At 39.1% G+C, this 15,589-nt stretch overlaps 1 protein-coding gene across 3 annotated transcripts in view; it reads right to left on the reverse strand.

The window, feature by feature from the left end:
* Nucleotides 1-15,589, reverse strand: part of USP9X (ubiquitin specific peptidase 9 X-linked) — a 221,787-nt gene that overhangs the window by 61,459 nt on the left and 144,739 nt on the right. For 2 of the 3 annotated variants that reach the window (XM_050936446.1, XM_050936445.1), the window contains 2 exons: nucleotides 13,441-13,566; nucleotides 5,952-6,118 (listed from right to left, as the gene is read on the reverse strand). In XM_050936446.1, coding sequence (XP_050792403.1) covers nucleotides 5,952-6,118; nucleotides 13,441-13,566 — 293 coding nt within the window. The remainder of the gene's footprint in view (nucleotides 1-5,951; nucleotides 6,119-13,440; nucleotides 13,567-15,589) is intronic. The other variant, XM_050936447.1, reaches the window with a different exon arrangement.

Genomic DNA, 15,589 nt, shown 5'->3' on the forward strand with positions numbered 1-15,589 from the left:
AGATAGCTCTATGGCATCTCTAGTGGTGTAGCTTTGAAATATGAGCAGAAACACTTCTGTTGCAGGGACAAATTAAGGACCATTCTGAGGTGTTTATCTGTAAATTGCTTAGCCAGTCTCCTCTTGTTTTCAGGGTAGTCCCTTACATTTGACTGCCATAACAGAAGGTAGGTGACATTTTGCCCACAAAAGAATCTGAAATGCTTTGACATTTAGATTTGAGTTTCTTGTACCCTGCTGTTCATTTACGTATGCCAGGAGCACTATGTTACTTGACTGAAACAGCACATGACATTGCTCTCAGGAAATCTGGGAAGTCCTTAAGAGCCAATCCAACTACTTTCCTCTAGGAAGTGATAATTCTGAAGATATGATACTATGAAGATCTGAGCTTGACCATGTGCCCTGTGTATTATGGTTCTTCGGATATGCTCCCCAGTTCCAAAGCCTAGCAAACGTGGCTAAGATTAGAGGGAAATGAGGAGAGGAGATTACCATTATATTCCAGGCCCCTAAAAATAAATCTGGAAGCTCTCTCTTATGTGAACTTGCCTGTTTTTAAAACTCTTTGCATAAGATCAGAAGACCTATGTTCTGGATGTTCTTTAAATGTATCATAAATGCATACTGCCAAAGAATGGAGAGGACCCTCTGGGTTGCTTCTAGTGGTTCCAGGGGAAGGCTATTTGGATGAGCAGGTCCTCTAAAAATGGGTATAGAGAAGTTCCTAGAGTTCTTAGCTGGATTATCACCACTACTAGTAGTTTTACAAACACTTGAGAAGGTAGACAGTACAAGTAGTTACCCTTTGGTCAGTTGACTAGGCTGACATCCTTCATTATGCTAAATCTGGTTTGCTTCACCATGATGGTGGAGAAGGGAAAAATAGAGATAAGGAGCTCAGTGGGTGGCCGCATATAAGGGGAAGAGTCCCTTAAATTTTAGTGCATGCGAGAGAGTGAGAAAAATTGTTGGCTAATGGCACCATATCATCTTTAAAGGCTGGGATGGTAATGGATGAGTCAGGAGAGCTGAAGTGCTGCTCTGTTTAGCAAGCTGGACACAGAATTAAGATGCGAGGGAAAAAAAGAGGTGTGGGTCAAGCCCCAGAATGCAGATAGGTTTGAACTGCCTCTAGCGTTTGCAGGAAGAAAGACAATACAATTGTCTCATACACTGGGAAAGAGGTCAGGATACAGAAACAGAACAAAATGTCTCAAAACTAAAGGACCTCTTCAAATTTGGTCCCAGTTAGCAGCAATCAAAAGTAAACACTGTCTCTTAACTGTTCACTAGTGGTCTCTAACCTAGGAATGAAAGGCATAATGTAATGGCTGAAAGCTTAAGTAACCAAAGTTCTGATTGGTAATAAGACAGTTTTAACAGCAAGGTAATTAACTACTGGAATAGATTACCAAAAGGATCTCAAATTCTCCATCATTTCGAGTCTTCAAATCAAGACTAGACGTCTTTCTAAAATGCTCCAGTTAGGCCACAAATTGTGCCAAAATGCAAGATTCAGAGAGAAATTCTATGACCTGTGTTAAGCAGCAGCTGAGGTTAGATAAAATGGTCCCTTTTCTGGCCTTCAAATTTATGTATACTTAAATTTGAATTCTGTAGTCCAGTTACTGATGCATAAATGCCCAGAACAGAAAACTCCTCATTACAAATGGCATCTTTGCTGACCAGTTTTAGTAGTCTCCTATGACTGAAGGGGTCTCGATACTTAGCTTTGAGGTGGGGTTGTTAAGCTTCTACTGTGTGTGTTCTGTAAACAGGTTACTTCACTTTCTAGTGCAGTCAATCCAATACCATTCATAAGTAAATTTACTTTAATATTTAAAATTCATCCTAAATGAAACTTGTAAGATGTTCAGATCAACTAAGTTAATTCTGTGATTTATCAGCACTGAGAAATATACTAGCACCAGATGTTTATGTGAATGCCAAATGTAGTTAAATGTTAAGACTCATGAGTCAGTTCTTGCAGCAATACAAGGAGTTGCTAATCATCATTAAGACATGATTTGTCTTTACAAAATAACAGATGTCATTCATAGTAATAGGAGACTAAATATTTAGGATAGTTCTTTTGGTTGCTCCTTTCAATGTCAAAATACTAGCCACACTAGTAGGATTAGTTCGAGGGTGGCCAAACCATGGCTCATGAGCAGCATGTGGCTCTTTTACAGTTAAAGTGCAGCTCACTTTAAAGTGAGGCTTGGGGGACCGGGGGAGGAGGAGGGAGAGCTTGGAACCTCTGCCTTGCAGTGGATGGTGGTATAAGGGCTTCTGTCCCAGCAACGAGATGGGTTTGGGGCTTCAGCCCTGTGGCATGCGCCTACTGAGGCTTGGGGTTTCAGCAGGAGCAGGGCTGAAACTCAGAGCCTCAGCTGAAGCTCTGACCCTTGGCCAGTGTGCCCCGACTCTTCAACTTCTGAAGACTGTTGTATAAGGCTCAGCAAGTTTGGCCACTTCTGGATTAAATCATATAGCAAAGGAAACCTAATGCAAAGTGGTCTGTTGAATGCTCATGTAGAAAAAAATTCAATAGTAGAGCGTGATCCATGACAGACAGCCAGTTCTCACATAAAAAAAAGATCCAAAAAGTATGTAACTACAAATCACAAATTCCTTGCCTTGTCAAAAAAACCAGTTGAAAGAGGATGTAGAAATCTATTTGCTTGAGATGCCACCTATAGCTGCTATGACAAAAAGAGTACACTGCTGGAAAAGTCACAATAAATCAAATACTACAGTTATGTTGTTGGAAAAAAACAGAAGATCTAGACTGACATTCCATGCAGAAGATGTTACAGTATAATGGTCTTTATTTTAAAATAAACTACTTCAAATTTAAAAGTTATGAGCGTTAACCAAGCATCAAACCATTTAGTAATGGAGAACATACGAACAGTATTACACACACTGCAGATGCAAATCCCTAAAGGGAACTCTCTCTCAACAGTGCTGGTTTACTGCACAAAGCATGGCACATATTAGATATAACTGGACATGGACGACCTCATCATGAATAGTGGGTACCTCACCTACATCAATTAAAAATTGCAGGGGAATGGATATTTTGCCTCATCTACATTTGATTACCTTTCTGCCTCTAAAGGAAAACTGAAATTTCTGTACACACAAAGTCTGATGAGAAAATCTTGATGGATCTATGCAGTGTTTCATTTCCCAATAAATGCAACATACTTCTAGATCATTTACACATGGAGTATGAGATCTACTTCCTGGAATTCAGATCATATTAGGGACTTATAAAGGAAAATTCTTGTAAAGGAAAATGTTACTATTAAATCAAATGCAGATGCTAGATTCTTGAATAACCCTATACTAAACTGTCCCAGAGATGTCAGGCATTATTCAAGCTTGCACAATCAGGACTGCACAGCTTTTTACAAAAAAAAAAAGTCTTCCATCACTGCATCTGAAGTTCAAGAAGAGATGAACAAACACCTTTATATATATCTCTTCTGCAACCACCCTCCAGGTTTGATGTGTAATGTACATATACTTGGAACCAAAAAACCCCTTGATTTTATATTATAGAAAGGAAGCTTTAAAAATACAAAAGACTGGTGAAATAGAAGTCTATTTAATATCTGTTAAGGGGATTAAAAATAAAGTTAAGCACATTGTGTTTGTTTGCATTTCTTTTTACTACAAGCTATGAAAACTAATATGTAAATTAATTAGGTGTGGATCTCAAACTTTTGTAAAGCTGCTAAGGCAACATTCAATATCACAAAGTAATAGCAGCCTTGTTAACTGCAGCCTATGATAATGCAGGGATACTTAACTGTATGGCTAAACAACACTACCGTAAACCACAACACAGTACTGAGGAATGATAATTTACCATTTGGTTGTGATTGATTCTCAAAATATTCCTGAACAAAATACTGTGGGGAATGGGCTATTACTGTTCTTCATGTCACATTTTACTGTTATGTTTAGGATTCATAGAATTCATTTGCAGTAACTGATCTCAGAAGTTGAAAAAACAGCATCTTGAAACACATTGTGTCAGTTGCTTTCACACCCAAAGTCTGGCCTTCTGAAGGCTTTCAAGCAAACCAACAGATGAAATCAACCTGAAGCAAGGACACATTCTAAGTAATTATGCTTATTTTCCAGTATTAAGCCTCCCCATAAAAAACTCGACACCTGAAGTTCATGTTTCTTGGGGATATCCTCAGCTCATATATAACTAAGTTCAGTTATCCTGGTGCCAGTGGTTCAGTCTTAGATAATATAGCAATCCACGTCAGCCAGAGTGAATGTTAAGAGGCAATCACTTCACAAACTTTCTCAACAGATAAAGAATTTGTTAGAAGACCTACACAGAAAAAATGTTTTTTCAACACTAGTGTATTAGGTGTGTTATATGTTAAAAAAAATGTCTGGGAAGTTAATCACAGAAATTCATGCAGAGTAGTGTAGAAATCTTTACAGTTTGTCACATCTAGAAGGAAAAGAAATCAAACACTATGGGTGAAATCCTGACTCCATACAAGTCCATTTCAAAACCTATATTGACTTCAATGGGGCTAGGATTTAACCCAGATAACTAACATTCAACAGTTTGGACAACCATGACTTAATTCACTTTTACCTATTGCTGATCTTTTATAAATTGATATAAACTATCTAATGTCACAGTCATGGAAAGCACTGACAGAACAACAGAACTACGAAGTCTTTAATAAAAATAACAGTTTTGTAGATAATGTTTTAGTAACCCTCAACATTTAATGACAATCAAAGTGCTGCCACCTGGAAGCCTTCCAAAACCAGCAAAAACTACACATTTACATTTGACATTACCAGTCACATTTGCTGCTTGTGAAAAAATTTTGAACAATTGAAGTTTACCCGAGAAGCACAATGTTACTAACTTTTCTATCTGCATTCAGAGTTTTATACTTGGTAAAGACCCCCACCTCCCGATTCACTAGCTAGACAAACTTACAGATTTTCAGATGAAACAATGATTGTGCAGGTAAACTGGTTAACATTACTTATGTGTATTAACAATCCATGTACCACAGACACACATTTCATAATCTGATTAATATTTAAAAACACTGAACATTGAATAAAATATGATTTTTCATGGGAGTCACAATTCAGTGTAAGAGGACCTTACGATTCAATGCTAGCTTAAAACCTTTCTATAAATGATGAAGCTTTGCCTCTGCATTCATGTAACAGGAGAAAATTAACCTGTGACAAAGTTCTATCCTGCTGACATTACTTAAGTATTTTATAGCTATCATATTTAACTTTTTTTAAAAGGCATTAAATATAACATTTACTGGGCTTTTTGGAAGCTTAATAAGCACTCTGCCAAGTTAGTTGGACATTTATAATACATTAAGTCTTCTCAGTCTTACCAGTAAAAGAAAAGAATTAGAGTTTTTGAACAAATGAGTACAAGTGAAAAAGTAACAACATTAGTGTTACTAATGCATGCATCACATTATGAACAAAAGTCAGAATGGCCAAATACCCTTTTCAGGAGGTCTCAAACATGAGTGTTTCAAAAGTCAGTTAAATCTCAGAAAAAACTCAAACAGCACAATTCTGAGTGGTGCTGAACACCTGTAACTCTGATTTCAGTGAGAGTTGGTGAGACACAGAACCTAGTTACAAAGTTATATTGCTATGCAGAATACTAATACATATTTGTACATGACTAACCAATCAAAAAGACAAAAACGTATTTTGAGCTTACCATATGTTGTCAAAAAATTAATACAAAGCAAACCAACATTGAAAGTCTTTAGTATTTCTGTACAAAGAACTCCTTGTAGTTAAAAAGAAGATAAATAAGCTGGAACATCTACCTTCTGTTTTAGATTAGTTTGTACAGTGTTTTGAGAGGTAAAATGCTACACAAGTGTTAGTTATTTTAAACCACTTACTTGCTGTGACAGTGCAATAGCAAGTCAATGATAAATGTCTGCCATGCCTTTTCTTTACTAAGTGCATCCAATGCTGTTGGAATCAAAGCAAAACACAAGGTCATCACTTCCAAAGCTTCACAGCAAACTTGTTCATCTTCCATGTCTGGCTCATTGCCTGCATTTGTCTGTAAAGTGAATCAAATGAGCAGCATGAATTAATATGGAAAAGTGCAACAAATCTGTCTGGCATCTAGCTGTACACTTAAAACACAAGGGGATACCGAGAGTTTGCGTCCCATTGCCCAGCTAAATCTATAATGCAAGTTATCACATACATTGATTCAGTCCTCTCTCCCCTATACGCTTTTCGCTCACGTGCTGTACCTTGTCTTAAATGATAGGTTCTCTGGGATAGGAACTGTCTTACTATCAATCTGCACAGTACCTAGCAAAGTGAGGTGCTGACCTGTTTGCGTCCTGCAGGTGTTAGCGTAATACACCTCTACCTCGATATAACGCTGTCCTCAGGAGCCCAAAAAAATCTTACTGTGTTATAGGTGAAACCACATTATATCGAACTTGCTTTGATCCACCGGAGTGCGGAGCCCTCCCCGGAGCACTGCTTTACCGCGTTATATCCGAATTTGTGTTATATCGGGTCGCATTACACTGAGGTAGAGGTATATATGCAGAAGAGACACCTTTTTATACTTGAGTAACAAGCACTTGGATCTTAGTTATACTTGTTTAGTTACTTTTATTTCCACCTTTAACATTGGTAGCTTCTTAAATACAATATTAACCAATTTCTCCCCCCCGTACTTTTCATATTAGTATGCCTTAATATTATTTCACCCTCCCATCATCCAGTTAAAGCTTCTCAATACTACTTGTTCAACTAACAGATGAGGACATGGATGGTATAAACCACCACATAATAAGATGTGTACAGTAACTCCTCACTTAAAGTCATCCCAGTTAGTGTTATTTCATAGATTCATAGACTCTAGGACTGGAAGGGACCTCGAGAGGGTCATTGTTACGTTGCTGATCAATTAGAGAACATGCTCATTTAAAGATGTGCAATGGTCCCTTATAACATTGTTTGGCAGCCGCCTGCTTTGTCCACTGCTTGCAGAAAGAGTAGACCGTTGCAGCTGGCTGGTGGGGGCTTGGAACCAGTGTGGACCAGCAGCCCCCTTATCAGTTCTCCACTCCCCTAAGTTCCCTGTGCAGCAGCTGCCCAGTAGGCTATCAATTGCCAGCAGTTCAGCTGTTCCGCCTCCCATTGCCATGGGCTGCTCCTACTTTCCAGCTGCTCCCAGGATCCTTCTGCTTGCTGTGCGCTGGGCAGGGGGATGGAGGACCGACGGAGGGAGACAGGCAAGGAGGGCTAATGTCAGGGTGTCCCCTCCTCCTGCCCCCACCTTACCCCATCTCCATAGAGTGTGGGGGGGGGGGGGCGGGAGAGACACGACAGGGCTCAGGCTGGAAGGAGCTTGCCAGCAGCAGCTGCTGTCTCAATTTGTTTATCTACTTAAAAAGGCAACCTACTTCGAGTGGGGTACTTAAGGGGCAATGCACATCTCTCTCTCTCACACACACACAAACAGTGTGTCTCTCTTTGTCTGTCATACTGTCTCCCCTCTCTCCATTTCTGCTGCCTTGTAGAGTGTGAGGCTACATTAATAACAATTTGTTAACCCTTGAGGGCTCAGCCGATTGCTAGTTTATCATTTAGCAGTAAGGCATTCCCTGGGGAATATTCCCCCCCTCTGACTCCACCACCTCAGCCAAGCTTCACAATCATCATTGCTGTGTATAGTATTGAATTGTTTAAAAATTATACTGTGTATATATATGTAAGTCTTGTCTAATGAAAAAAATTTCCTTGGAACCTAATCTCCCCCAATTTACGTGATTTATCATCGGGAAATTGGATTCGATTAACATTGTTTCGCTTGAAGTCACATTTTTCAGGAATATAACTGCAATGTTAAGTGAGGAGTTACGCCAGATTAGAAAGGCAAAGCTCAGAAAAAAGATGTGAAACAGGATGCATATCCTTTTGGTACACAACTGAAATCCTCCCCAGCAAAAGACAGTTCACCCACTCCAACACAATAGTCATTCCCTCTAAGGAGTTAAGAAAGCAACACAGCTTAGAAAAGTTTTTGTTTCTATTGGGGGAGGGTGGGGACTTAAAAACTGCTTAAGGCTCTAGGCACGCTAACACACAACTACAATACAATACAATACAATACAAATACAATACAATACAATACAAATCTCAGAAGCAATAAAATGATTAATTCAGAGAAGCTCAGCCAGCCACTTACAAAAACTAAAAAGCATATTCAGTCTTCTTCAAAAATCTTATGAATAAGCAGACCCTCATTTAGAGTAAGCATATGCACACATACTGTATATGTACATGTATTAAAAATACTACTAATTTAATGTTAAGACTGAGAAATTAAGCGCTCAAGGACCCAGAAAAGTTACTAAAGGGCACAAAAACCTCTAGCAGCTATACCTGTTAGACACCTCAGACACACGCTTCACTAATTCCCCTCAGGTAAGGGATCAGATCCTCAGCAGGCAATAGAGACAAATTCAGCTGTGGCAACATAGGCTGCATGGCCATCCCACTGCATCCCCAAGCCAGACAACTGCAGGGTCATCCCAGGAACAAGATAATATGAACCCAGGCCGATGGGACAGGATACTCAGCAGCACATTTCAGGGTGTGCATGGAGGGCCAAGATCCCTGCAAAGTCTTATGCACCACTGGGCAACACCACCATGTTTTTATATGCCCCAGGAGAGCCATTACTTTGCAAACTGCAGAAGGAGGAGGGATGAATATTGGTTGGGAGCTTGGGGGAAGACCAAGGAAGCACGGATAGCAGTTTTGTGGAAGAACTGAGGTGCAAAAATGGAGGAGCTAGTGGATAGAAGTTACTATCTCTGTATGTTACTCCTAGCTGCTCACCTTTTTTTCCCCAATAAAAAGGAAAGTTTCTAATGCAGTGCAAATGTGGAGTTTAAAATTTTGCAAGCAGAGCTGTACTTCAAACACAGCAGAGTTGTCACCCTGCATTGCTTTAGAAAGCCCTAAGGAGTTGCTCTATGCTTCTCAGGTGCTCAGGAAGTAGTTCTTAGCACTCCTTTCCAAAAATCAGAAAAGAATTTTCTTCAGCTCAAATAAGCCAAATTTGGATTGTTATATTTGGGCCATTTGTGAGATAACACATAATTTTTCTGACTGGAATATAGGTGCCCCTTCTAGCATAACTAAAAAATGGCTGAACTGATTTTGCCAAAGCTTCTGCAAGCTGATTAAAGAAAAAAAAAAAAAAAAAAAAGGTAGGCACACAATATAAAATCCAAAATTAATTTATTTGAAAAAGCTTTGAGCCAATAGGACGTATACCAAATGTCAACCTTACCCATCACCAACAGTGATTATTATATGATAGTATTATAGAGGGGTATATACATATGCATTTTAGATGACAGATAGAAAGATCACAGGGTTAAGTATGTGGGAAGAAGAGAAGGGTGTGAAAGGGAGATAATGAGGGAAAGTGGTAGAAGGAGGGGACAAAGCAAAGAAAGAGTGCCTTAGAGCTCATCTACACAGAGCAGTAACAGACTACAGGGTGTGATTTCTAAAGCACTCTAATGCGTTGCACATTAGTTGGTCCATGTAGATCTTGCATTCATGCTAACGAACTTTTAGTGTACACCAGAAGGGTCTACACAAACTAATGTGCAACACATCTGTGCACTGGTAACTGAGGCTATGCTAATTTTTCTTCTTTTGGGTGGCAATCAAGAAACAAAAGATTTATGATCACTGCATTAGATAATCTGACATCTTTGGCATATTAAGTGATTTAAGGATGCAGACAGAATCCCAACAACTCAAGAAGAGCAACTATGCTGCACAATCCATCCCCTTCTACAAAAGTGGTTTGTTTTTTTTTTCCATTTTTTTTTGGGGGGGGAGGGGGGGAGGGACTGGGGGAGGAGGCCAGGAAGGAGTCCTGTGATCTAGAAGCAGTGTGACACACAGTCCTGTAGCGGTCCAAGCTTATCTCTTTGTTTAGCGCAAGAACTGGCTGGGCTGTGGAATTATCACTCAGAACCTCTGGGTAGGGAGCACTTCAAAAGTCTCTGTGCCATGGCTTAAGATGGTGCTGATCTGGTTTTGTGGAAAACCAAAAGCAGTCCCCCCTGACCAGAAGGGCTGCTGTAACCTAAGACTTATTGGGGTGGTAAGGAAGAATTACAGAAGAACTTGGACCCACCTTCTAAAATACGTTTTAATTTTTAATATACAAGAAAAATAAATTCACCAGATGATGATTTAATAAGTGAGTTTTGAACTTTAATTTCTAGACTCTAATTTTGAGGATTCTGACAACTCTGAAGAGAGCTCTCTCTCCAAGTTCCACTGAAAAATCAAAATTGTCAAAAATGAAGCAGAGTCCATTGAACTATTAGGATCAGAAGAAGCCTTTGTGAAATGTCTCCATGCTTCAGCAGTTAGAATCTAATTGGTATGCCAGCTTTAAAAAAAAATCATCGTTTTTTTTCCACAAGTGTAATGCTTTGGAGAAAAGCAGATTAGTCAACTAGCTCCCGGCTGTGAAATTGTTAAACACCCGAAATAGTCACAGGTATGTTTTTGTGATACTTCAGAACAGGTCTACAAAGAAACTTACATCAGTATAACTACTTCGCTCAGGGGTGTGAAAAATGCACACCCATTAGCAACCGAGTTATATTTACCTATCCCCTTTTGTAGCCAGCACTACAACAATGGGAGGGCTTCTCCCATTGACAGCTACCCTCTCTAGCAGAGGTGGATTTTAACTACGCTGATGGAAGAACCTCTCCCATTGGCATAGTAGTATCTTCACTGAAGTGCTGCAGCTGCACCACTGCAGTGTTTTAAGTGTAGACGTGCCTTGAGTATTACAAACTAACTATTCTACAGTAATTTCTTGTGGTCTGTGTTCCTACCCTGTTGCCTCTATCACTTAAAACTTAGATTTTGTGCAGTTTTCTCCTCCACCATACACCCCAATTCTGCTATTTCTCCCCTTCTTCCATTTTACTTTGTTTCCTCCTGTCCCACTTTTGCTTTTATCCCTCCTTCACTCTGCTTCTGCTATTTCTCCTTTCTTTTTATAGTTTGTTCCCAAGTGTTTTTTCTTCATTTCCAGTGTCACCTCATATCACATTTCATGCTTACATAGCTCTGGGCTTCTCTGCGTGACACACTGATCTACTCCGCACTAACCTGCCATGCACTAAGTGTTCATGTGGACTCTGCTGACACTCCTTAAAAGTCTCCTATTGTGCTTTAATCTACTCTTTTCATAGCTGGGGTAGAGCAAAGCACACCAAGGAACTTCTTGTGCACAGTAGCAGGGTCCATGAGGACAGTCACTGCACAGCAAGCTAGCATGGGGCAGATTTACACCTCCACTTGCTACAAACTGTTTGTGCAGACAAGCCCTCTTGTTTAATACATGCATCAGTATCAGTGGCACAAACACCACAGAGAATGGTTGAGGGTTGATGTTTGTGTACAAAGAGGGTGAAATTCTCCCTGTGCATAGAACTAGCACAAGGCCTTGCACAGTTTAAGTTTCATCTAAGTCTTATTTTCAGGGTTTAAACTGGTTTTAAAGTGTTGCACAGGTCTTGTGTTAGCCTTCTCAATGGGGTGATTTCACCTCAAGGTGAAACTGGGTGAGAATCTAAAACAAATGTGAGAAATTCCTAAAGCAAAGTGAAATGGCATTTAAAATTAATGTATAGGAAAGATTCTCCTCAACTTGTGTATAATTCTCAACAGCATCCATCCAACTGTAGTTCCTCTCTAGTTATTTCTGTGGCCATATCCATTCCTATTTAAGATACATACTCACTGCCTAATGTTTTCAATTCAATCTTTAAATATATAGTTTACAAATACAAATTGTAAAGCCTGAAACAGACAGAGTCAAGGTTCAATTGCAACTTTGCCACAAAGCCACAGTAAACAGCAGCACATTGTTGCACTGCTATACTCCCCACCTGGTTTTCTTGTTATTCTAAGAGGGGGGTAAACTGTGCCAGGTCTATAGCACAGCACAGCACAGCAGAGGCTCTCCAGTATGCCAGAGCAGCAGTATTGGCTAGAGTGCTGGTAGAAAAGGGGACAAGGACCCAAGACTTCAAGTAGTACTGCCGCAGCCTGCCCCCTTCCACAAACCTGGATGTGGATCCTGCTTCCCCTCCCACACTCCTTTTTTATGATCTGTGCAGCAAGTGCAGAAACTTATGGGAGCATCTTCTGCTTCTCTACTACCACACCAGCTTAACCAGAATTTAGCCCTATTAGTAAACTTCAAATAAAGGGAGGATTATTCTTCTTAGTGAGGAACTCATTTTGTGATAAACTGAACAGGATACCTAGGCAATCAAGAGTGCTACGGCTACTAAGCTAGCTAAATGAGAAGCTGCTTTTTCTGCAAGTAAAGCTACTTTTCTGTAAACCAAAAATGTAAGCAAAACATCTAGTATACAAAGAATAAAAGCATCCCACCAAATTCCTTCTTCCTTTACTTAGCTAAGAGCGAAGCAGTGCCAGATTAACTTTAAAAATTCAGAGAAGATAGTGAAGAGACATGTGAGGCAAATAGAACTTGCTCTTTTCAGAATTCAGCAACTTCCTCAACTACATCACCCCACGATACACATGTATTTGCAATACAATTCTAGGAATCGGTTATATCATTAGTTTTAAAATTTTATAAGCCAACGTTGATAAATTGAAGGTTATTTTTATATGAACAAGGTTCTGAGCAGTGTACACCAAGGGGAAGAAAGATCCAAAAGCTTGAGACAGTATAAACATTTTATATGATACCCAGAAATCTCTCTAAATATGATTGGTCTAATCCACCCCTTAAATCCTGTGTATGCAAAGATCTGATATTTTAACTCCATGTACATAAGCAATTAAGGAAAATAAACTGCTATACATGCTATCACTCAGTTTTACTAATGCATCAGTGTCAATTTCAAAATCAAATTTCTTCCAAAAAAGGGAGGCCAACAACATTTTTCATTACATATATGCCTAGTCTGAGCTTTAAAAACTAAAGCAGTTGAATTATCTGAATTACAAAAGTACATCTGAAAATTTTAGTATGTAACAAATGCTTATTTCACATTTGGATACAATAGAAAAAAATTTAACTTCCAAGTTTAAGAAATTTCAGCCCCAAAATAATTGAAAATAGGCACATAGCATGGAAGTACCATCTCAATCTTAACTACAGTATCACAACTGTGACCCTACATTAGAATCCAACGTATATTACCAACAATAATATAACTACTTGAAGATAGGTCACATTTTGAGCCTAAATTACTTGACACTGTCCTTTTTATAGCTGACCAAATAATTAAATAGAAAAAGAAGTTGCTTAAGAATTCTTACCTTTTCATAAATTTTACTAATTTCCTCATTTGAGCTGAACACCAGCTGTACTGACCCACACCCTGATGCCCAGACAATTTTTTGTACTGCTCTAATAACACAGATATCAGGGATGTATTTTGAAGCCTGGAGACAAAGAAATAAACAAACCACGGCAACATTAAAATACAGTTGCTAGTAATATTAAAATGGACTCTACACCATTACGGCAACTAACCTAGTAAAAATAGAATCTTTACACTACTTTAAGACATTTTATATTGAAACAAAAATAGATGATGCTATAACTTAGAAACGCTTGCATCTTCATTTAGCATTTTACACTTCACTTTCATCTTAGCAATGCTCATGAAAGCCAAATGTGTGTATTAGGTAGTGTCTCAGGATCTTCTTTCATGCCACTATAGTTACTAAGATATAAGTATTATAAATTGATATTAGGTAAGTGATAAAAATATTTGACCCTGGCCAAAATTTAGCAAAACAGATTGAAATTAGTTTTTTTAAAAACAATATTGAAAATAATCTGCTCAGCCATTTTTCATTAGAGAAGTATACACAAAATATACATTAACTGGATTTGTCTGCTTAGCTCTCAACTCCAGAACAGCTGTGATTTGGAAAGCAATCAGCCTACGAAATGGCATAACTAATTTTGATATTAAGAAAAATAACCAGGATATTGCATGTTAGCTACTATCCAAGCACAGAAGAGTTCATCCAAACCCCTAATTAATTTTCAAAAGGAATTTTGCTACACATAGGCCATACAAAGTTTATCATAGATCCGAACACCTGCAAAGGTAACCTGAGTCTTGTTTTATGAACGAATTACTAGTTTTGGGGCATAGTTCCTAGTTTATATACAGTAACTCCTCACTTAAAGTTGTCCCAGTTAACGTTGTTTCATTGCTGATCAGTTAGGGAACATGCTCATTTAAAGTTGTGCAATGCTCCATTCTAACATCGTTTGGCAGCTGACTGCTTTGTCCACTGCTTGCAGGATTCTCTGGAAGAGCAGCCCCTCCTTGTGGGGATTAGAACCACGGGGGCCAGTAGCCCCGGCCCCCATCAGCTCCCCTAAATTCCCTGTAAGGTATGTGGCTCAGCAGCTGCCCAGCAGCAGTTCAGCTGTCTCTCCCCCCCACTGCCGTGCTACTTCTGCCCTGCCCTCAGCCTTGAAGCTGCTCCCTGGAGCTTCCTGCTTGCTGGGGGAGAAGGGTGCTAGTATCAGGATGTCTAGTGTCAGTTTTTGCAGCTACTGCCCTCCATCTATTGTGTTTCCTCCCTCTTGCCTCAAGTCCATGCTGCCTTGTAGAATGTGAGGCTAAATTAACAATAGCATATTAACCCTTAAGGGCTCAGCCGAGCAGTAGTTCATTTAGCAGCAAGGCAATCCCTGGGAAATATTCCACCTTTTCACTCCAGGACCTCAACCAAGCTTCACAATCATTCATTGCTGTGCACAATATTAAAATGTTTGTTTAAAACTTATACTGTATATGTACATAATGTCTTTTGTCTGGTGAAAAAAGTTTCCCTGGAACCCAACCCTCCCCAATTTACATTAATTCTTATGGGGAAATTGGATTCACTTAACATCATTTCGCATAAAGTCGCATTTTTCAGGAACATAACTACAACGTTAAGTGATGAGTTACTGTACTAAATTTTTGAAGCTGTAGCATCATGTTTTTATCAGTGACTAATTGCTGCAAAAGAGTTGTTCGTTTTCCAACACGCTTTATAAAAGGTGTCATTCATTTAATACACGCAGAGTGAAATATTACATCTTTCCTGCCTTCACTCCCCTCCAACCTCATCCTCATACACAAATATAAATCCTTAAAACTCTCCTTCAGAATGGAAAACTAGCAAAAGGTACGAGTTAAGAACCAAGTTTTAGTTTCGAGGAGTACTGCATCTCCTTCCTCCTCCCCTTGACCACATTTGTGTCATAGAATGTAAACTTGGTTTTTATATGCCATAATCTCCTTATAGGAACACCTAATATAATTTTTTTTAAGATGGAGGATATGGTATTTGAGAATATTGATAGCAAATTATATAGGCCAACCTTTAAACAAAAACAAACAAAAAAAATTATAAAAACCCTATGCCTCAAGACAGGCTTGCAGGTCCAGATGCT

This window comes from Gopherus flavomarginatus, chromosome 1 (assembly GCF_025201925.1).
Source record: "Gopherus flavomarginatus isolate rGopFla2 chromosome 1, rGopFla2.mat.asm, whole genome shotgun sequence".
Classification (NCBI taxonomy): Eukaryota; Metazoa; Chordata; order Testudines; family Testudinidae; genus Gopherus; species Gopherus flavomarginatus.